General features: G+C 44.3%; 1 protein-coding gene across 1 annotated transcript in view; it reads right to left on the reverse strand.

Annotated features, from left to right (window-relative positions):
- Window positions 1-7,878: 7,878 nt before the first annotated feature.
- Window positions 7,879-24,429, reverse strand: part of adgrd2 (adhesion G protein-coupled receptor D2) — a 45,341-nt gene continuing 28,790 nt past the window's right edge. The window contains exons 20-25 of the mRNA XM_061278374.1: window positions 13,242-13,283; window positions 13,065-13,118; window positions 12,240-12,381; window positions 11,741-11,799; window positions 11,604-11,634; window positions 7,879-8,024 (exon numbers count right to left, since the gene is read on the reverse strand). Coding sequence (XP_061134358.1) covers window positions 7,879-8,024; window positions 11,604-11,634; window positions 11,741-11,799; window positions 12,240-12,381; window positions 13,065-13,118; window positions 13,242-13,283 — 474 coding nt within the window. The remainder of the gene's footprint in view (window positions 8,025-11,603; window positions 11,635-11,740; window positions 11,800-12,239; window positions 12,382-13,064; window positions 13,119-13,241; window positions 13,284-24,429) is intronic.

A 24,429-nucleotide genomic window follows, 5' to 3' on the forward strand; every position in this document is an offset into this window, starting at 1 on the left:
AGATTGATAGGACAATGTCAGTGGGTGAATTAATTATACTACATAACTTTATAAAATAGCAATGTCTACTGTAAGTTTGAAGCCAACAGACACTTTTAAACATGAATAAAATAGAGAGCTTAGGAGATGTAGGATAAAGCATACAATTCAAGTTTAAAACTTCTGGGCAATACGTTTTTATTGTTGCGCTTGTAAGCTCTAAGGTTTTACACTCTCTCATGCAGTACTGTGCAAAAGTCTTGTTTCACCAATAGATTTGTTGTTTTAGCAATGCTAAACTAATAATAATGCTAAAATAATAATATATGTGACGAGAATGTCATTAAGTAAATCACAGCTTTTACTCGGGCAATACAAAAGAAAACAATTCACAGTATTTGGGATTTGTTTGTCCATTTTTTTTTCTCTGTTAGCAGGCTAATTGTGTTTCCGTGTTGATGGAAAATGAAAACAAGACAGGTGTTGCGAATATGAATTTGGAGGTTGAATCCTTTCAACTGTACCATTATTGACTCAAAAATACAAAAATAATCATTATCATTTTCTAGATCACCAAAATGGATTGAAATGTAATTGGTTGCTGAAATCTAACACACGAATGTAATCAAGACAAAGCTTGTAACACGACAAAAGACTCATAGTAAATCATGTTCATGAACATATTTAAAAAAAAAAAAAAAAAACGATAAATCCTAGCATATGGAACTTTGATACACAAGATAATCTGGTGCCAATTTTTTTCGGAATCAACAACACACCCTGTAAAATACTAGGTTTTAGTCACATAAAAATGAATAAATAACACTCATGTATCATGCTTACACACACGCATACACACACCTGTGTACACACACATACACACACACATACGCACACACACACACACACACACACACGCACACACACACACACATACACTACATACATATACACTTACACACACAAATGCACAGCCCCCCCACATATATATATATATATATATATATGTGTGTATATATATACGCATATACGTATGTAGTAAATATGTGTGTGTGTGTGTATATATATACGTATACTATATACATATACACACTACGTATGTGTGTGTTTGTGTGTTTTCCTGTGACTAACAGTCACTCTCGGACTTTTGTAGTGTCAAAAAGCTACAAAAAAGTGTTACGCACACTGCAAGGACATCTCTAATCCACAGTCCACTTAAGATCACCTCATGGATATCCAATTGTATTTAGGTCTGAGTTGTGACTAGACAATTCCAACCATTTCCTTTGTGAAGGCAAGTTGTCGTCCTAAAAGGTGAAATTATTTTTCGTCTTTTTGATAGATAGTTCTGAAGCTGTTCAATAGTTGGAACTGTGACCCTCTTCTCTCACATCACTCGTCGCCACGCTGCACTGCTTCACCAATATTATCAGAGTGATATGCTGTTGTGTTTTAAATCTTCGTTTAAACTGTATGTATATTGTATAGTGCAGTATGAAATTATAACTGATGTTCTTTCGAATCTTTTGTGATTTTGTCCTGGTTGCTCAAATGCCAACACTGCAGAAGGTTCCAAGCTGATAAAAATGCTTTGAAAGGCCTTGGCAGCTAAATATCATTTAGAAATAGGAAACACAACCCGTACGAATTAGGCAGCCTGCATGAATATCAATATTGAGAGCCTTTTCTGCCGCATGATTACAGCATGGTACAACCATATTATTAGCAGACAGTGGCAGTATTGATATTGAATTTTGCTTCTTTTATTTTATTTTGAAGGTAAGTCCAGGACACAGTTGAATATTTAATGCAGAAGAAATTATGTCTAATTTTCTCCAGACTGATATCTTTCAACATTTTGTTGCCTTTTATACATGTAAAATGTAGCTGAAAAAGTAACCATTACATTAGTAAAAACTTAATCAAAACGAATCTATGAGAAGTATGTTCTTATGTAACAGGAGTTTATTCATTATGAAAACTGCTCCTGTTAAAAGAGACCCGACAAAAGCTTTTGCTCTCTTCCCAAATGAATGTTGTACATATTTTCAAATTATGTTAAAGAATTCAGTAATTACTTGGGAAATGCAAGATGTCATTTTTTTACATCACAAAAACTTCAATTTTACAGGTGTGTTTCTCCCTTTGACACTTTCTGCTAAGATTTGATCAACGCATACAGTACGCAGCGTCCGCTTTTTTTTATATGACACTTGGAACTACAGTAGTTATTATGCGACAGATTCATTGAGTCTGAAAATAAAAGGTGGCAATTTTAGATGTCATTTTCATATGTTTCTGAGTGGATGTCTCAGTCTTCAAGTAAAGGAAGACTTTCTAATCAAATAAGATGTGCATGACAACACTGTTGATTCCTAATCATACTCGGAAAGTTTGAGTAAGTATGTAATTGGTATTAAAATGACGACCAGAGACTGCCCGATCACCAAAATCCTGTCCCTTTGGCCAATGATGAAAGCATGCAAATACACCATATTCTAAATCAAAAAGGAACATGCGTCGTTATTTATGCAATTTCAGTGCGAGGCTCTGTAAAGAACCAAACATCCGCATTGTAAAACATGGAGCACTTTATCCACTATTTTGAGTTTCATCTACATCACCAAGACTTGTGTATTCGTGTGTAGTAGCCATGCACTTAAATTGCGTGTCCAGTTCTACACTCTTTCAGTGTGATCCAAGGTTACGATGAATTGAGTATCAGGGTGGGAGTCCATTTTCCGTTCAACAACCTGTCGTGAAATACAGACAAGGGCATTAGATATGACTACATCAGAATATGATGTTTTGGTATTGCATGCAAGTGTGTTTGCGTACAAAAGATGAGATAAGATAAGAAGGGATGCCAATTGAAAAGTGGAGTGAGAGAGAGAGCAGGTGTTAGAGTGGTTAATGGCTAATGCTCTGAATAGCCAGACATGGCCATTGATGATTAGTGGAATGAACTTCTTCTTTGTCTCATTAGCCAACAATGAACACCCAGGAGCACTCCAGCATCCAGCAGGCGTTCTTCACAGACGCTAAAACATTTAATGATTCAATTTTAAACTTGGTTCTTGCCACTGATGGGCAAATTGGTGCTATTGAAAGTGACTTAACCCTCTGCACCATCTGTTCTCTGTGCCTTCTAATTCAGAACACAAAAAACAGTTTTCACACAGGCCTAATGATGTGTACCGCACAGATGAATGGAGATGCAAAACTACATTGGCCCTTCTTGGCCTTGCTGCCGGGCTTTATAATTGTCATTGGCAATTCTTTTTTAGATTTTGAATTAAAATGTTCTGTCTCATGCTCGACTATACATGCACAAAGTCACCAAGTGATTATTCTAACCCCATTCACATAGTAAATCAGTGCAGTCAAATTAATGAAACAAATGACAGATCACAATTTTTATTAACCAATGAAAAAATATTTATTTTCTTCCGCTTAGGTCGCAGGGTCAGTAGCTTTAACAGGGAAGCCTAGACTTCCCTGTCCCCAGCCACTTCATCCAGCTCTTTTGGGCGCATCCTGAGGCACTACCAGACCAGCTGAGAATCATAATACCTCAATGTGTCTTGAGTCGTCGTCTGGGCCTCCACCCAGTAACACATGGCCGTATCCCGTCTCCAAGGAGTTTAATTCTAATTAGATGCCCGAGCCATCTCATCTGGATCCGCCCAATGTGGAGGAGAAGCAGCAGCTCTACTCTGAGCCCCTTCTAGATGACCTAAAGTGACTGATAAATTGTCAGCTTTACTTTTCAGCTCAGTTCCTTAACCACAACGGACTGACATAATCAGCTTCAGTGCAGACTCTTCACCGATTCGCCTGTCAATCTCACATTTTATCCTTCTAATCCTTCCCAACCTTCTCTCCACCCAGTAACACGTGTCTGTAAGACATCTCCAAGGAGATGTCTAGGAGGCATTCTAATCAGATCCCCAAGCCACCTCAACACCTCAACTAACACAATCAGAGCTTCTACCTTAGTAGAAAGACACGATTTTCTATGCTATTGTCTTCAATTAACCTATGCTGGCCAATTTTGTGGAGTTTGTGCTCTCTCTGATGCCCCCCACCCCCGCCTGGCTTGGGGCCTAGATGGCACCCAAATTTAAAGTTGCTGTCTGGATTATACATCAACGAGTCATTACTGTGCAATAACAGCCTGCTCCAAACACCTTTTTTGAATTGTCTACACTGTTTATACTATGTGTCCTTTCTGCATCCATTCCAGCCTGGTCATCCTAGAAGAGGGACCCTCCCATCCGTGGTCTCTTCTCAAGGTTTTTCATTTTCCCTAGCTGGAGTTTCGAGTTTTTCCTTGCCCTCTTGGGAGTTTAAGATCAGGGAATGTTTGAGAATATTTGCCATTTTTCACATGTCCTGAGTGTTGTTAGTCACCTAAATGTTGAACAGAGGCTGTGATTTACCAAAGTCAAATTCCTTGTTTGGCACGCTCAAACATGGCGAATAAAATTTCTTGAATCTTGAACTACCCCTCCGTGAGTCGTCACCTTATCGTGGTGGAGGGGTTTGCGTGCCCCTATGATCCTAGAAGCCATGTTGTCTGGGGCTTCATGCCCCTGGTAGGGTCACCCATGGCAAACGGGTCCTAGGTGAGGGGCCAGACAAAGCACGGCTCACATTACCCCTTATGATGAAAACAATTATTGAATCACGTTTTCCCTCGCCCGGACGCGGGTCACCGAGGCCCCCCTCTGGAGTCAGGCCTGGAGGCGGGGCTCGGAGGCGAGCGCCTGGTGGCCGGGCTCAGCCCAAAAAGGAAACGTGGGTTCCCCTTCCCATGGGCTCACCACCTGTGGGAGGGGCCAAAGGGGTCGGGTGCATTGCAAGCTGGGCGGCGGCCAAAGGCAGCGACCTTGGCGGTCTGATCCCCGGCTGCAGAAGCTGGCTCTTGGGACATGGAATGTCACCTCTCTGGCTGGAAAGGAACCCGAGCTGGTGTGCGAGGCAGAAAAGTTTCGACTAGATATAGTCGGACTTGCCTCCACGCACAGTTTGGGTTCCGGTACAAGCCCTCTCGAGAGGGGCTGGACTCTCTTCCACTCTGGAGTTGCCCACGGTGAGAGGCATCGAGCAGGTGTGGGTATACTTATTGCCCCCCGGCTGGGCACATCCGGGTTCACCCCGGTGAACGAGAGGGTAGCCTCCCTTCGCCTTCGGGTGGGGGGACGGGTCCTGACTGTTGTTTGTGTCTATGCACCAAACGGCAGTTCAGAGTACCCACCCTTTTTGGAGTCCCTGGAGGAGGTGCTGGAGAGCGCTCCTTCTGGGGACTCCATCGTTCTACTGGGTGACTTCAATGCTCACGTGGGCAATGACAGTGAGACCTGGAAGGGCGTGATTGGGAGGAACGGCCCCCCCGATCTGAACCCGAGCGGTGTTCTATTATTGGACTTCTGTGCTCGACACGGATTTTCTATAATGAACACCATGTTCAAACATAAGGGTGTCCATGTGTGCACTTGGCACCAGGACACCCTAGGCCGCAGTTCGATGATCGACTTTGTAGTCGTGTCATCGGATTTGCGGCCGCATGTTTTGGACACTCGGGCGAAGAGAGGGGCGGAGCTGTCAACTGATCACCACCTGGTAGTGGGTTGGCTCCGATGGTGGGGGAAGATGCCGGTCCGACCTGGCAGACCCAAACGTTCTGTGAGGGTCTGCTGGGAACGTCTGGCGGAATCCCCTGTCAGGAAGAGCTTCAACTCCCACCTCCGGCAGAACCTTTCCCACGTCCCGGGGAAGGTGGGGGACATTGAGTCCGAATGGACCTTGTTACGCGCCTCCATTGTTGAGGCGGCCGACCGGAGCTGTGGCCATAAGGTCATTGGTGCCTGTCGTGGCTGCAATCCCCGAACCCGCTGGTGGACACCGGCGGTAAGGGATGCCGTCAAGCTGAAGAAGGAGTCCTATCGGGCCGTTTTGGCCTGCGGGACTCCCGAGGCAGCTGACAGGTACCGGATGGCCAAGCGGAACGCGGCTTCGGCGGCTGCTGAGGCAAAAACCCGGGCGTGGGAGGGGTTTGGCGAGGCCATGGAGAATGACTTCCGGACGGCTTCGAGGAAATTCTGGTCCACCATCCGGCGTCTCAGGAGGGGGAAGCAGTGCAACGTCAACACTGTTTACAGTGGAGATGGCGTGCTGCTGACCTCGACTCGGGACGTCGTGTGTCGGTGGGGAGAATACTTCGAAGACCTCCTCAATTCCACCGCCTTCCATTGTGGAGGCAGGGCCTGGGGACTCTGAGGCGGACTCTCCAATCTCTGGGGTTGAAGTCACTGAGGTAGTTAAAAAGCTCCTTGGTGGCAAGGCCCCGGGGGTGGATGAGATCCGCCCGGATTTCTTAGGGGCTCTGGATGTTGTGGGGCTGTCATGGCTGACACGTCTCTACAACGGGCATCGGGGACAGTGCCTCTGGATTGGCAGACTGGGGTGGTGGTTCCCCTCTTTAAGAAAGGGGACCGGAGGTTGTGTTCCAATTACAGGGGAATTACACTCCTCAGCCTCCCTGGTAAGGTCTATTCAGGGGTGCTGGAGAGGAGGGTCCGTCGGGAAGTCGAACCTCGGATTCAGGAGGAACAGTGTGGCTTTCGTCCTGGCCGTGGAACAGTGGACCAGCTCTTCACCCTCAGCAGGATCCTCGAGGGTGCATGGGAGTTCGCCCAACCAGTCCACATGTGTTTTGTGGACTTGGAGAAGGCGTTCGACCGTGTCCCTCGGGAGGTCCTGTGGGGGGTGCTTCGGGAGTACGGGGTACCGAGCCAACTGATAAGGGCGGTTCGGTCCCTGTATCACAGATGCCAGAGTTTGGTCGGCATTTCCGGCAGTAAGTCGGATTCGTTCCCAGTGAGGGTTGGACTCCGCCAAGGCTGCCCTTTGTCACCGATTCTGTTTATAATTTTTATGGACAGAATTTCTAGGCGTAGCCGAGGCGTTGAGGGTGTCCGGTTTGGGGACCTCAGCCGAGTGTGAAGCGGTTGGGATGAGGGTCAGCACCTCCAAATTCGAGTCCATGGTCCTCGATCAGGAAAGGGTGGAATGCCCTCTCCGGATCGGGGATGAGATCCTGCCCCAAGTGGAGGAGTTTAAGTATCTTGGGGTCTTGTTCACGAGTGAGGGGAGGATGGAGCGCAAGATCGACAGGTGGATCGGTGCAGCGTCGGCAGTAATGCGGACTCTGAACCGGTCCATCGTGGTAAAGAGAGAGCTGAGCCAAAAGGCAAAGCTCTCAATTTACCGGTCGATTTACGCTCCTACCCTCACCTATGGTCACGAGCTATGGGTCGTGACCGAAAGAACGAGATCCCGGATACAAGCGGCCGAAATGAGTTTTCTCAGCAGGATGTCCGGGCTCTCCCTTAGAGATAGGGTGAGAAGTTCGGTCATCCGGGAGAGACTCGGAGTAGAGTCGTTACTCCTCCACGTTGAGAGGAGCCAGATGAGGCGGCTCGGGCATCTCATCAGGATGCCTCCTGGACGCCTCCCTGGGGAGGTGTTCCGGGCATGTCCCACCGGTAGGAGACCCCGGGGACGACCCAGGACGTGCTGGAGAGACTATGTCTCTCAGTTGGCCTGGGAACGCCTTGGGATCTCCCGGGATGAGCTAGATGAAGTGGCTGGGGAGAGGGAAGTCTGGGAGTCCCTCCTGAAGCTGCTGCCCCCGCGACCCGACCCCGGATAAGCGGAAGAAGATGGATGGATGAATCTTGAACTAACCAGGACGAGACCTGAGGTGGACCACCTTCCCGCATATAAGGAGGTTTGGTAAACTGTACTACCGGAGCACCCTTCACAGAATTCCTTTCTTGCCAGAGAGGTGACGTTCCATGTTCTGAGAGCTAGCTTCTGTTGCTGTGGATCAGATCACCAAATTCTCCTCTGGCTGCTGCCCAGCTCACTGGACATCTGACCACAGACCACACCGGTGGTGAGCCCATGGGAAAGGGGACCCACATTGCCTTTTTGGGCTGTTCCCGGTATGGGTGCAGCCTCAGTCTGATGTACAAGCACTGGTAAGCGAGCGCATCATCATAAAGGGTCTTTGAGATGTGCTTCATTTGTTCCCTCACCTAGGACTTGTTTCCCTGGGTGATCCAGCCAAAATCACAAAGCCCCTGACAACTTACTAGCTCCTATACGATCATTGGGAAACACTTTACCATGGCACGCCCTCTACCATGATAAGCTGACGGCTCACAGAGGGGAACACGTTAAACAAAATAATTCATAACTAAATAAGTAAATAATTGAAAAAATAAGATACATACTACAAGCATTTGCACATTTCAATCTACTGCAATTTTCCGACTATAAGTCGTGGTTTTTTTTATAGGCATCATTAGCGGCTTTGTTTCTAAGTGACACGGAGGACGAAGAGTTTGAAGGATTTAAGGATTTGGAGTGACACAGAAGGTTTGAAAAACTATTATGGCTTTTACGCCTGCCCGGTCCTACTCTACGGAGCTCTCATTCACCTCCGTGGATTGAAGTCGGGGGCCGGCGCTCGGCCGGGTGGCTGTCCAGGGACGGTGGATGGGGCTCGGACATGGCTTTTACGCACGCCCGGTCCTACTCTACGAAGCTCTCTTTCACCTCCGTGGATTGAAGTCGGAGGCCGGCGCTCGGGCGGGTGGCTGTCCAGGGACGGTGGATGGGGCTCGGTCATGGCTTTTACGCACGCCCGGTCCTATTCTATGGATCTCTCTTCCACCTCCGTGGCTGGAAGTCCGCGTCGCCACACGCCTGGAAGTTTGTTTCGTTAAATAAAGAGCCGTTTACCAAACCCACATCTTTCCTTGTACTTTGTTAAAGCTACAATACAGTTATATACTAGATCTGTGGAATAATGACAAGGCTGACGTCAGGGCGCACGCGCGGCGTTGTTGACAAAGGACGAGGAATTTGATTGATGGATTTAATGATTTAGTGCACAGATGGTTTGATAATATTATTGCTTATATAATAGTTATTTGATATCTAATTTATATATTGTTACCGTTTTTTTCCATGTATAGTGCGCCCCCATGTATAGTACGCACCCCTAACAATGGCATGCTGATGCTGGAAAAAAGCTTGTACCCATGTATAATACGCACCCAATTTTTATGAATTTTTTTATTTTCTTTTTTTTTTAAGTCCCAAAGATCGTCACACACGCAGGGAGGCAATGGGTCCCATTTTTAAAGTCTTTGGTATGGTCTTAACTAGGCTGGATGTCATTTTTTTTGTTGGCGTTGATTTCTCCGACTGCCCCTAAACGCACCACCGCGCTCCGTGAGCACACGGCGGCTCTGTATGGGAGAGACGTTGAAGAGGAATAAAAACACCCTTGGAAACCAAAACTTGCCCCTCGTCGTGACTCGGAGCCGCAACAAATGTTTCGGATTTGTGTAGGGTACATTGTGACAGACGGCAAACTAGCAGGTGATCGAGCGAGCGTCTGATACAAGAGCATTGCGGTCGTATGGAGCGCGTTTGAAATGAACAGCAGAGACGAAAGGAACAAGGCAAAGTGTTGTGAAATAAAATATTACCTGTAATACGCATTTTGTTATTTGCTGATTGAAACTGCTAATTAAACTGTGAATTGAAACTAATAGGTGGAGAACTGAACTCTCGCTCTTTATATAGCTGACGTGTCTTGCGCAACCGTTCTGCGCATCTGTAATGGCGGCCTCCGTATGACGTCCAGTCCGCGATGGAGATTAAAAAACAAACAATATTTGACAATAACACACCATCGAGGATTGCACGCACCATCGCATCAAACGATGTGTCGTCAATTATGAATTTTACTAAGTGTGTTGGGCAGGATGGCTGAATGCGATGCGCGATTGACAACAAACAAGAAGAAAGGTGAGTTTTATTTCGGGGGAGATTTGTCCTGTCTCGTCCCCAGTTTTGCTATGTGTCTAGGTTGCCATAGTTTCTGTACGTGTCACCCCGCTCTTCCTGTGTCACCTCAATCGATGTAACGTGTTTTGTATTTAAGTCCTGTCTGCCCCTTGCTCACCGTTGGATCATTGCATGTGTTACTGTCATTGTGTTCCTGTCTTTGGTAATGTCACCCTGTCTTTTTGTTCCACGACTTTGTCGGTCAGTCCTGTTGTTGGTTTTGTTGTACCATGACTTTATTTAAAAAAAAAAAAAAAGAAAAATTAAAAAAAAAAAAATTAAAAATTTTTTTCTTTGTACCCATGTATAATACGCACCCCAGATTTTAGGACAATAAATTAGTAAAATATTGCGCACTATACACGGAAAAAAACGGTATATGGGCCTGTGGAATATTTTAAAGTCCAAGCGCCGTCAGCGGCGCGCACGCATTGTTGACAAAGGACGACCAATGGATTTAATTAACTAAATCGACACAGATGGTTTTATAAACGTTTTTTTTAATAACTCTTAATAATATTACGTCAGGCCCGTTCTCAGCTTTTTGTTTGTGTTTATGTAACGTTACCATACCTATCGTTTAGCCCAGTGGTCCCCAACCACCGGGCCGCGGACCGGTACCGGTCCGTTGGTCACTTGGTACCGGGCCGCCAAGCCGCACAGAAAAAAATAAAAAAAATATTGACGATCAATTAATTCAGGTCAAGACACTCGTCCCGGTCACGTGACATGTTTCCCCAGTCGAGCCCGCAAAGCTAATATGTGGCGACAGGCTAACTAACCAGGCAATGAAGCATTCAAAACTGCTTCAACACATGGAGACCAAGCATCCTGCAATAAAAGACAAACCTTAATCACTTCGGGTGTCATTGTCTCCGATTACGTCTAGATGGGACCGGCTCGTTTCTGAGAAACAAACTCAGTGCTCCCACTAATTCAACGTAATGGTGAGTTTTATTTTTGTCATTTGTACTTGTTTTTGTCAGTCGTATCATTTTATTTCATCGTATTTATATATTTATTATAAATGTATTATTTATTTATTTATTTATTTATATAAATGTATTATTTATTTATATAAATGCCGGTCCGCGAAAATATTTCTGACATGTAACCGGTCCGTGGCGCAAAAAAGGTTGGGGACCACTGGTTTAGCCTGTTGTTGCTCGTTGATTTCTGTTCTTGGTGTTGGATTTTGTCGACTAAATTGCCCCCCAAAATGCGACTTATACTCCGAAGCGACTCATATATGTTTTTCTTCACTTTTTTGGGAATTTTATGGCTCATGCGACTTGTACTCCGGAGCGACTTGTAGTCTGAAAATTACGGTAGACTTGTCCATTGTCATCATTTTAGATGGGGAGTGGCAGTGCACACCCATTTTATGACATGATGTTTTATTAGATTCAAATCTGGGCTGTTGCTGGACCACGCAAGGACATTCATAGTATTGTCCTGAAGAAACTTTCTTTTAATATCTTGACTGTGCGGTTAGGATTGTGCTGCAGCCCCGGGACTGTGTGCTTCAGCTTGTTCAATAATGAATCGACACCCCGCGTAAGATCGAGAATGAGTGCTTTGAAGCAGATTTCCATTTGTGAACTCAAAACAAATGATAGATTGTTTTTTTACACATCTACATTTGACAATGCTGAATACATTTTCTCTTCAATTATGGTGAAAAAACATTGTACCTGATGGTTTGAATGCTGTGAGTTGCACCACCTGATTCATAAGAACAGCAGCAAATAAGTATTTGGTCATATGAAAACAGCAATTACAGAATGAGTCTCAACTAAGTATACAATTAAAATGTAAACATGTTGCTTACTTGGTTTCCTGGTGCTGGTTTCAATGAGAAATTCACGAAACTTTCTTTTCTGAAACTCTCTGAAAGACAAAATCAATTTTTTTTCATAAACTCTATTTTTCTGCTAAAATTGATTTTATTAAGAGATTTAATTTGAATGCCCTATTTAACTTTGCTGAATAGAGTACGTATTTGTGTTGCACACCACACAGAGAAGCATTCCACACACATAGAGGCACGCAATGGCAGATATCAGGCAATGAGGTGGACTGAGTGCTGCGGCCCTGAGCTGAGACGGTAAGTGGGGAAATGATGCATTGCTCAAAGGACTACTACCATGGACATTAACAGGCGCCCCATTTCCAAAGCCCAGGTCGTTATGGATGAGCAAGTAAGATGTCGTAAACAGGTAAATCATCATTCAATATTCACGTGAATGGCAGTTTCTGTTAAAAATAGAACATGGATTCGTTTAATATTTGGCATCTGTCTCAACAGCATGTAGAACAGAAAAACCTACCGTTTTTTATAACTAGTGAAGTAGAACTAGAGGGTCCAGACGTCTCACTGGTTTCAGGACTGGAAGGGGTGGGTGGGCTCCGGTCCCAAGATCTTATGGGAGCTCTCTGAGAAGGTAGGAATGTGGTTGGCTGGGAGCAATTCTGCAAGAACACGTGAAACAAAAAACAGATAACTTCAACTTGACAAAAAAAATGTTTTTAATGCAATTACCAAACACCCCCTTTTCTCCTTTTTTTTACTAATAGCCCAATTTCACAGCCTTAACAATGTGGATATCAATGCTTGGTCTTATTGGATTTGTGAGAATTTACTGGTATCCTGTTTCCCATGTAACCATAGAAAATATACTCAAAACCTGGAATAATCTTTTTAGACACATCGCCTCAGCATTATTCTGAACAGTACTGTATGTTACCACAGTTACAAGACTCAGGTTTATAAAAAGGTAATGTTTACATGTTCAATGAATCAACCAATCAATCAGAAACGAAAACAATATGCTTATCCAATTATGAGAGAATCCACTGGTATCTTGTTTCCCATGTAACCATAAAAGATATACTCAAAACCTGCAATAATCTTTTTACTCACATAGCACTAGCATTATTCTGAACACTAATGTATGTGTAAGGTTGTCACAGTTACAAGACTGATTTACAAAAAGGCAACATTTACATGGTGAATGAATGAATGAATGAATGAATGAATGAATGAATCAATGAATCAATCAATCAATCAATCAATCAATCAATCAGAAATGTAAACAATATGCTTACGTAATTATGATGTCACCACTGCTACATTCTACATTTGAGGCACTTACTGTGAAAGATAGAGCTTTCCTCTTTTCCTTGATCCTCTTTATGGCATTCCTCACCTAAATGAGAAAACTGGTATTTCAATCAAAAGTTGGAAAGCCTTCAAAAGTCAAATGAATGCAATTTAATAATCTGGTATAGTAATTGACAATGACGGTAAAATAGATTGAATGTAAACATACCTCACTGTTGTAAACAGCATAAACTAAGAATATATACAGGCCCTGCGGAAGATCAAATACACAATTAAGGAAGCAACAGTATGGGAAAAAAACCTCACATATAGAATGCATCTTTTGCAGACTACTACAGAGCTCACATACTATGTCCAAACTGTGTGCATATGATGTCATAAGAATAATATAATTTGAGAAAGATACAGATCGTGACCAATACATAAATTGTTGGCGTAAAAGGGAAGATGCTATGTTGAATTACTTTATTTCTCTTAAAGAAATTCAGACTTTTTCCAAGTGGTTTGTCTTGTCAGCCTAGTATTATGGCAGCACTGTGGCTGCCGGATCACAGCAAGAAGCTTTTGGCTCAGGCAACACTGAGTGGGGTTTAGATTTTGTCGCTCGACTTTTTTGTTATTTTGATACTATTAAAGTTGACTAGTCTTATAGAAGTGCTAGTTTAATAAAAATATAATATCCCCATGGGATTAGTAATTGCACATTTTTGGTCATTTTTCATGTACAGTAAGTTTCATTTAAAAAACAAAGCGTATATTGAAAACGTCGTTACAATTGTAATATTGTCAATTTGTTATGTGTTCTGTATTGTTGTAGTGTTCAATAAAGCACCATGAAGTACCGGTCTAATAGAAGTATAATATCCCCATGGGATTAGTTATCCCCATGGGATTAGTTATTGTACATTTTTGGTTGTTTTTCATAGACAGTAAGTTTTTATTAAAAATCTTTATGTCTTCTATATTTTGCTATTTATTGTTCAATACAACACTTTATATGGTTATTGTGAAAGCACTATATAAATGTATTGTATTGTATTGTATTGTATTGTATTGTATTGTATTGTATTGTATTGTATTGTATTGTATTGTATTGTATTGTATTGTATTGTATATACAGTAACGTTATAATCCAGATACACAAAGAAGCATTTAATTTATGAGTAAATGTAGCTTATTCCACACACCATGCCAATGTTTAGTGCAAATCGGCAAAGGGATGAGCGTTTGCGGTCATTCTCATTTGATCTTGTTTCAAGGACTTTAATGTTCTCACAATTTGTATTGATAGGGCTGGGTTTGCCTCCAGGGACAAAGGAGAAAAAATCTTAGATTGGTATATGACTGATGCTGGACTGGGTGTACTTGAATATAAAGCTCGGCAGTGGAGAGCGGAACCACGCGGTGGGCAAGCTGAAAGGAAGGCACGTGTCAGTCAGTGGAGCGGTGCCTTGAATCAAAAGCAGTGTCAAGTTGCCCGTAGAGTTTTTAAAGGTGTCGAAGCACACCAGGAGCAGAGCTGCCACTTTCATGGATCAGTTCAGTGTTTCCCCACGGAGCATAACAGTATAGCATAACCTAGGGTGACCAGATTTGGGTTTCTGAAAAAGAGGACACATTTATTTGGAGGTGGGCGTGGTCATATGTAGGGGGCGGGGTCATTTGGGGTGGAGTTAAAGTTAAAGTCCCAATGATCGTCACACACACATTTGGGTGTGGTGAAATTTGTCCTCTGCATTTAACCCATCCCCGTGTGATTTTGATCCATCCCCTGGGAAAGAGGGGAGCAGTGAGCACCAGCGGTGCCACGCTCGAGAATCATTTGGTGATCTAACCCCCCAATTCCAACCCTTAATGCTGAGTGCCAAGCAGGGAGGCAATGGGGCCCATTTTTATAGTCCTTGGTATGACCTGGCCGGGGTTTGAACCCGCAAGCTTCCTATCTCACGGTGGACACTCTACCACTAGGCCACTGAGCTGGTTAAGGTGTGGAGTCATTTGTGCCATAACATGGTGTCTGTATCGCAAATGACTATTGGCCCGACTAACACAAAACAACATATATAATATAACAAAAACATATTTACATTAACACTAACTAGTCTTATGGTGCTAAACGAAGTTAAAAAAGACTAAAGAAAACAGATTGCTGTTAAGGTAAGATGTTTTAAGACAAATTTACACAAGACAAACATAGTTATTTGCCGGTTCATTGTCCTTGTACTGTGGTCATGTGTCTAAGCACTCCTCTCTCCCTGAACGCAACTCTTCATGATCTGGCTTACAGTATCGCTCAACTGACTGATTCAACAGCACGTTTGAAGAAACGTTCGAAGTTTCTGAACAGAACATTGTTTAAAAGTTGCAAACGGTGACATGCTGTGTTAGAACAGTGTGGATATGAATGGGTGTGTGAATGGATGAATGTGAGCCTTTATAAAAAGGCTTTGATTACCATGGTGTTGATAAGAGAACTATATAGTAAGTGCACTCCATTTGCATTTATCTTTTCTGTGCTGTAAAAGATATAAATGAATAAAGACATGATAGAGTGACACCCACCACTAAAATTCATTGGCCACAAAATATGAACCGCAATATAAGGAGGTAACACTGTATTAAACAGCTTGCGGCCCATGGGCCACCAGTTGCCCATCCTGCTCCTGGAAATCCATCCATCCGTCGATTTTCAACACTGCTTATCCTGTTCAGGGTTGAGAGAGGGTGCTGGAGCTTATCTCAGCTGATATCGGGCGAAAGGCAGACTACACCCTGAACTGGTCGCCAGCCAGTCGCAGGGCACATGCAACCAATCACACCCACACCGACATGAGCACAGAACGATCCCACGCTGCCCACACACAAGTCAGGCGAGTGTAGCTCTAGAAAATCACCGACTCCTCCTGGAAATCAGTTCCATAAACGTTTTAACATGATTGGTAAAATAGGGGCGGCTCGGTGGCACACTTGGGTAGCACGTCCGGCTCACAGTTAGGAGGGTGCGGGTTCGATTCCACCTCCGGCCCTCCCTGTATGGAGTTTGCATGTTCTCCCCGGGCCCGTGTGGGTTTACTCCGGGCGCTCCGGTTTCCTCCCACATCCCAAAAACATGCTTGGTAGGCCGATTGAACACTCCCAATTGTCCCTAGGTGTGAATGCGAGTGCAAATGGTTGTTTGTCTCTGTGTGCCCTGCGATTGGCTGGCAACCAGTTCAGGGTGTCCCCCGCCTACTGCCCGATGACGGCTGGCATAGGCTCCAGCACGCCCGTGACCCCAGTGGGGACTAAGCGGTACAGAAAATGGATGGTAAAATAGGGCAGCCTTGGTGAAGTGACATGCAAGGGGTGACACTGTGTGACTTGCCAGCAATGCAGGGCGAACTTTGAAACCTGTCGCACGGGGACTGATCATCGTATATGGAGGGATCATACAACCATGGCACCCGGCAAGGTCAAATGACTTCTCTAAATCCAAAAAGCACATCTAGACTGCTTGGGTGAACTCCCATCCAACCTCCACGACTCTGCTGAGGCTCTCAAACTGGTCATTTATTCAATACCCAGGATCATGCTGCCTTTCCTGAATCTGATAGTTGACTCCTTATGGACCCTCCTTTCCAGAACTGTAAATCGACCTTACCAGGGAGCGTGAGAAGTGACGTATGAACACACCCTGCAATCCCACCATCACTTTCTGTCAATCCAGAGTCACTGGCACTGACGTTCAATGTTGCAGAAGCTTGTCAACCAACACAGTTGCACAACATCATGAACCTTAAAATCTCTATCCCAAAGTTAATTGAGGAGCCAACATTTGTGACTGTTGGCAAAGGTGGCAAAATACTGGACTTACACGAGAAGTTTAAAATCAATTTCAAACAGTTCAAAATCCTGTTTGTACAGTTCAATATTTTCTTCAAAAAGTAGAGAAGTACAGCAGAATGGCGAATATTAGGCGACCTTAAACAAACACTGACGAGGACGCAACATTCTCTACATTCAAAAACACTCACTATGGTTTGCAGCTCAGTTGAATAGGGGCTTTAGGTACTCCAAATTATTCGCATTCACTCTATTGCCACTTAGGTGCTTTTTACCCACCTTTGTGACTCCAACGCAAAATAAGAGAGCCCGAATTAGACTCCAGACTCTGCTTCCTCACAAGGGAGGCATGCCACCGGAGTTAATGGTTAGATTATAAAATGGGGGAAGGGTCTACCATGTATGTATCAAGATGTGCATGTAGGTTTACTTCAATACAAAGTAGACCATGAGCACTTCATCTTTGCATCAATTGAACTAAGAGTGATTTTAAATGGTAATGACAGAAAAGTATTGCACGCCACAATGCATCCTGGGAATGGAAGAGTAGCTGAAAAGTACACAACACAATCAGAATAGTTGTCAATTGGTTTAAAGTGCACAAGAGGTAAAACATTTCCTCTCCTTGGTCTATATTACTACTCTTACTATTTCTTTAAACTGCATTCCGTACATCAGTTGACTCTTTTGAAAGCTATTCACATTGGCCTGGCACTTTTCAGTACCATTACATGCAAACAAAAAGGTACAGAAATGATCATTTTGCATGTTTGGACAAGCAATGCACGATATGAAAAATTTCAACCAATACAATACCGAATAGTTTGGTTGATACCGATTATGTTTTTTTTTTGTTTTTGTTATACTTTAAATAAATTTGTTGTTGCATCTTAAAACATTACAACATTTAAATCCCACTTCTTTAAGTAATGGCGTCAGAGGACAATATGCAATTTTTTGTCAGTGACAACGTGTAGACCAGGGGTCACCAACTCCGGTCCTCAAGGGCGCCAATAAAGCCTGTTTTAGGTGCAGCCCTACAACAACACACCTGATTCAAATAATCAGGATCGCTATCAGCCTTAATAGAGCTTGCTGATGAGCTGATCATTTGAATCAGGTGTGTTGTTGTAGGGATGCACCTAAAACAGGCTGGATTGGCGCCCTTGAGGACCGGAGTTGGTGACCGCTGGTAAAGACTATAGACGCGGGATTTTGTTTTGCTACTTTATGAACTCTTGTCCAAAGTTGATTAAACTAAAATGTTAAATCAAACAACCCATTTGTATTATTTCACTCCCTTACCCAAAAAGAATTGATAACAAAATTGATAGGCGATCGGATCATTAGCAGTATTGACATTAAAATAATGGCAATAAAATAATTACAAAATTAGTCACAATATAAGGTTTGGTGATAAGGTCAATTGCAGGGGCTTTTCTGTACTTAATCCGCACATAGACTGCACTGCGTTAGAACCATGACATTTGGTAAATGTCACGACTCGTCCCCGGTTGTTTTATTATATATAAGTTGTCATGGTTTCTGTCCGTCTGTGTACTCACCCCTCCCTTCCCGTGTCAACTCACAATCAATGTACTGATCACAGTCACCTGCCTCTTGTTACCTGTCTCGTATTTAAGTCTTGACTCCCCTGTCGGATCGTTGTTAATGTCATGATGTCTTTTGTCTCACGTCTCTGTTCAGTTTCTGTTGTTGGGGTAGTTAGCAAGTTACGTCAGTCTGCCGAGTCTGTAGTTTGTTTTCGCCAATAAACCCTGGTCCAAGCTGCACTTGGTCGCCCTGCTCCATTCCTTTTGTGACAGTAAATAAAAAATGAAACAGGAGCAATTCATTTAACCATATACTCTACTGTACTCACATTATTGTTAATCAATATTCAAATGTAAGTCATCACCTTCTGTATCCGAATTAAAGAGTTAGGCAAGTTCACCATTAAAAATGACAGCCTCCCTCTCACCAGTGTCTCATCGTTGTCATGTTGCTCTTCGGCAATGGCAATTGTGCCTCGTAAGCATGTCTCTTTGTCGATGCCAATTTAGAGGGCCCTAATAGTGTTTGCTTTGCACAAACCGATAGTATTTATTTATTTATCTATCAATCGCGGCGTATTATGTAGAGTTCTCTGATTGGTTTACCGCCCTGGTTTACATGTTTAATTTACAACGTAATGTCCTGTGATTGGTTCATTGGGACTTTCCGGACTCTGCCGTACATCTGGAGCGGCTAGCGTGCTATCGGGCGGACCGGGCCATTGTACAAGGGGGAAAATTTCGTGGAGGTGGAATATGCGTCTACATCCGTGACGAATGGTGCCGGGACTCTGTAGTGGTATGCAAGCACTGCTCGCCACTGGCAGAGTTTGTGATCATTAAATGCCGTCCTTTTTACCTGCCAAGGGAATTTACCGCGATTCTGCTGGTCGCGGTTTACATCCCGCCTTCCAACATCGAAGGCGACAGGATCGCGGCTCTTAGTGAACTGTACCAGGCTGTCAGTGAACAACAGACAGCGCACCCTGACGGTTCCACCATCTTCGCTGGCGATTTTAATCATGCTAATCTGAAGTCTGTTTTTCCGAGGCTTCACCAGCATGTTAATTTTCCTACGCGTGGCGACAGCTTCCTGGACCTGGTCTACTCTTCGCATAAAGGAGCTTTCAAAGCCGCTCCCCTCCCCCATCTTGGCCTTTCTGACCATATCACTGTTATGCTTTTGCCCGCATACAGACAAATGGTGAGAGCATCCAGGACGGTTCGAAAGCGGGTACGGGTGTGGCCTGAGGGTGCCTCTGATGCGCTTCGTGACTGCTTTGGCTCTACTGACTGGGACATGTTTAGGAGGGCTGCCACTTGCGACGATCGGACAGACATTGAGGACTATACTGACTCTGTTTCCTTCTACATCAGGAAGTGCATTAATGATGTGACTCACTCAAAATCCATCGTCACTCGGGCTAACCGGAAGCCATGGCTGACGGGGGCTGTCTTCAGGCTGCTGAGGGCCAGGGACAAAGCTTTTAGAGCGGGGGATGAGGCTGGCTTGAGGACTGCGAGGGCCGACCTGTCCTGGGGCATCAAAGAAGCAAAGAGGGCGTTCTCTTGCAAAATTACCGCCCACTTCAAGGACAGCAGGGACGCACGGAGCCTTTGGCAGGGCATTCAGATCATCACGGACTACAAGCCCGCACCACAGAACTGTGAAGGGGACGTCCGTCTGCTCAATGACCTTAACCGCTTCTTTGCTCGCTTCGACGCTCAGAACAGCACTTGCCCGCTGAAGGCCACTCCCCCTTCACACAAGCTGCCCCTGTGCCTCTTCGCCGACAGCGTGAGGAGGGCGCTTGCCGCTATCAACATCCGTAAGGCGGCGGACCCTGACAACATCCCGGGTCGTGCGCTGGAGGACTGCGCTGGTGAGCTGACGGATGTCTTCACGGACATCTTTAACACTTCCTTGGAGCAGGCCATCGTCCCGTCGTGTTTCAAAGCTGCCACCATCGTACTTGTGCCAAAGAAACCCGCTCCGTCCTGCTTCAATGACTACCGCCCAGTGGCACTTACGCCCATCATCATGAAGTGCTTTGAGCGGCTTGTCTTGGAGCACATCCGATCCGTTCTCCCCCCCACCATTGACCCCTTCCAGTTTGCATACCGAGCCAAACGGTCCTCTGAGGATGCCATCTGCTCTGCCCTCCACTCAGCCCTCACCCACCTGGAGAAAAGGGACTCGTATGTGAGATTGCTGTTTGTGGACTTCAGTTCTGCCTTCAACACCATTGTGCCACAACGCCTCATCTGCAAACTTGACACGCTGGGCCTCAGTACCTACCTCTGCAACTGGATACTGGACTTCCTCTGTCAGAGGCCACAGGCGGTACGTGTTGGCGACAAAGTCTCCGCCAGCATCACGCTGAGCACGGGGGCCCCCCAAGGCTGCGTGCTCAGTCCACTGCTCTTCACCCTCTTGACGCACAACTGCACTGCAACCTACAGCGACAACCGGATAGTGAAGTTTGCTGACGACACGACTCTGGTGGGTCTCATCACCAAGGGAGACGAGACTCGATACAGGCTGGAGGTTGACCTTCTGACCACGTGGTGCAGGGACAACAACCTCCTGCTGAACGTCGACAAGACCAAGGAGATTGTTGTGGACTTCCGGAAGGGTCACACCCAACACCTGCCGCTGACCATCAACGGTGCTGTGGTGGAGAGAGTGAGCAGCGGCAAGTTCCTGGGGGTGCACATCAGTGAGGATCTCTCCTGGTCCACCAACACCGCATCACTGGCAAAGAAAGCCCAGCGCCGCCTGCACTTCCTGCGGAAACTCAGGCGAGCGAGCGCTCCTCCGGCCGTCATGACTACATTTTACCGCGGCACCATTGAGAGCGTCCTCTCCAGCTGTATTGCTGTTTGGGGTGGCGGCTGCACTGACTACAACTTGAAGGCCCTGCAGCGCATAGCGAACATGGCTGGTAAGATTATTGGTGCTTCGCTCCCCTCCTTGAAGGACATTTACACCTCCCATCTCACCCGCAAGGCGACCACGATTGTGAGTGATGTGAGTCACCCCGCTCACTCTTTGTTTGAGCTTCTGCCCTCTGGGAAGAGGTACGGGAGCCTGCGCTCCCGCACCTCCAGACTCTCCAACAGCTTCATACTCCAGGCTGTTAGGATCCTGAAATCGCCCCCCCTTTCTGCGTAGCGTCTTGTACTTTACGCTATGCTTACTGTCTGCTGTACGCACACTGGCTCAGTTTTGCTCCTCTTATTTATTGGGTTATTTGTTTATTATCTATTCATCACTCATTTTATTTATTTATTATTTATTAGTTATTGTTTGTGCCTTCTCGTTTTTATTTTGTGTCGTCTACTTGTATGTTTATCGTGTACTGTGTCTCGTCACCGTGGGATGGAGGAAACGGAATTTCGGTTTCTTTGTGTGTCTGACATATGAAGGGATTGACAATAAAGCTGACTTTGAACTTTGAACTTTGATTGGGTCTACATATTACGTCTATATATTATGTCCCTGTGGCGGCAGCCAGACATTTACAGATTTTGGAATTTGGTCCACACAAAAGGTGTACCTTATTAAAAGCCGGACCTTTGATTTTTGAGAAAATTTGGAGATAAAAAGGCTTTTAAGTGTGCCCTATGGTGTGGAAAATATGATCATTCCAAGGATAGTTTTTGCCTGTATTTCATTTGAGGATGTAAGAATTGCTTCTCAGGGTTACTGTTTGGAGGTACAATATACTGCTCCCACTTCAGGAAAGTTTCCCAAAAGTGTTGAGGTCAAGAAATGAAGGTAATCGTGAATAATTTCTTAGACTCACAGTAGCCTAAGCTTCAATGGTATGTTTCATTGTGTGGGATGGAGCATTTGCATGATAATTATTTTACTGCGAATAACATCTTGTTACACAATGGCAGAAAATGATCAGTTAGAAATTTAAGATATTTTCTATGAGCAATTTTCACCCTTTGAAAGTTCCTTAGACTCCAAAGAACCAAACAGCTTTGAATGACTGCTTGCTGCTCCATCTGCAGCTTTTTAACCCAAAAATATTTTTGTTCTTTGAATCACACATTTTTTCACAGCCCAAATGAGGGCGAGATTAATTAAGAATTCACTGTGGCTGCTGATAGTGGCTTTACTATTTGTGCTTCATTTACTCTGGCAGTTTGCTCATTCTTAATGTCTTATCCACAGAAAAAATATTCTATTCACATATACTAGCACACAAAATTTGACAGCTGAGTGCCATTTGCGCCTGTTTACCCACCAAATGTACACATTTGTCGTGTACCAGATGTCTTTCACTCAATTCAAATCACAACTCAAAACACACTTGTCATTTTGATGTTCCACTTTATTTTCTTTTTATTTTGTTTATTTGCAGTCATTCCAATTCCTACTGTTCTTTTAATAAATGTATTGGAACATTGTACGGTTAACTGCCGTCTTTCGTTGTACGAAATTATCAGGTCGACAGAGGTCGGGATGGAATACTTTTATGCAAATAACCGGTTTGAATGTTAGATGAATGGATGGATGTCTTGTGTATGTTGGACTGAGAATTTTCCCCCACATTGCTCTGGTAACAGGTGAAGAGGCTAACTACTAACACCACTTTTACGCCAGCTTTTTCTGTATGTTATTGCGCACCCAAAACTGTGTGGCTATTAGCACTGGTGTTAGGATGGTGCTCATAGATAGTAGCTAATCCATCCTACACCTCGCCTATCCTTGGGTCGCAAGGAGTTAAAGGCTCTTTTTGTTTGAACTGTAATTTAAACCTCTTTATGGATGACGCATTGACAACAGTACATATTAATAGAGACATAATTTATTGTTTTCTTGGTGTATGACTGAAACTGTTTTGGTCCAAGGAAAATACAGACCGGTTTGGCATTCTCCTCCTACCGACATGAGGAAGAACTCCTACTGTCTTGTTACATGCCCTCAGCTGGACACAGGCCGTAAATCGAAATTAACAAGCAGCTCTCTGGGGGTCATGTAGGGGCTAGCTTTTGATTAATTAAAGATCAGAGGAGGTTGGACGGCTAGTTGAGGTAAGAAAAAAATGACCCAAGACAGAGGATACTGTGTAAAATAAAAGCAAAACAGGAGGACTGCAAAGACAGAGATACTGTGTAAAATCAAATCAAAGCAGGAGTACTAACCCCCCAAAAGAGTGAGATGAGAAAGGAAATGGTTTCTATGTAATCAGGGGAGGAGAGCTATAAAGGCAGATATGGCATGCGCTGACTTGAGTCTCCTACACACTCTCACACATAGTATGCATCATGCACATGAAGTACTTGCAGAGTGATATGCTTGAGCATCAGTGGATGTTCTTACAGTCAAATTTCAAAATCGCCTTACCTTTTTTTATACCCAAATATGAGAGACTTGGGAGTGTGCTTTCTTAATAGAATATAAAATATCTAAATAGGTTAATATTGCTTCTTTTGATAGAATATGAGCTATCCCAATAAGGATGTATGATGCGGGAGGGTCAAATAAAATTTGTCTGATGGGCCCATGCCTTGCACCAAATCCAAAAGTGTCAGGAGTGTCACCAAGGTATGTTAGACACAATGATAGTCGGTGCATGACTAATACTGTATACTGTATGCTCGTAATCAGAGCTGTTCTCACTGTTCAACAAAAACAACGTCCAAATCCACCACATTGATTCAATTTAAGTCAATTTATCCACTAATCCTCTTCAGGGGAAAGATAGACTAAACCATGAACTGGTCGCCAATCAGTAACAGACCACCATTTAGACTCACATCCACACCATCACTGAGAAGGAACTGAACCCACGCTGCCTCCACCAAAGTTGACTACACCATGAGTGGAAAAATACGAGTCAATATAAGTGAATATAATGGTTCAAATTAACACAATGCATTTTCTGAATGGTGTGCTCGCACATTCCAGAAACATGCATGGTAGCTTAATTGAGCAGTTTAAATTGTCGTTAGGTGCATCATGCACATAAAGTACTTGGAGTGATAAGCTTGAGCCTCAATTGT

Source organism: Syngnathus typhle, linkage group LG5 (genome assembly GCF_033458585.1).
Source record: "Syngnathus typhle isolate RoL2023-S1 ecotype Sweden linkage group LG5, RoL_Styp_1.0, whole genome shotgun sequence".
NCBI lineage: Eukaryota > Metazoa > Chordata > Actinopteri > Syngnathiformes > Syngnathidae > Syngnathus > Syngnathus typhle.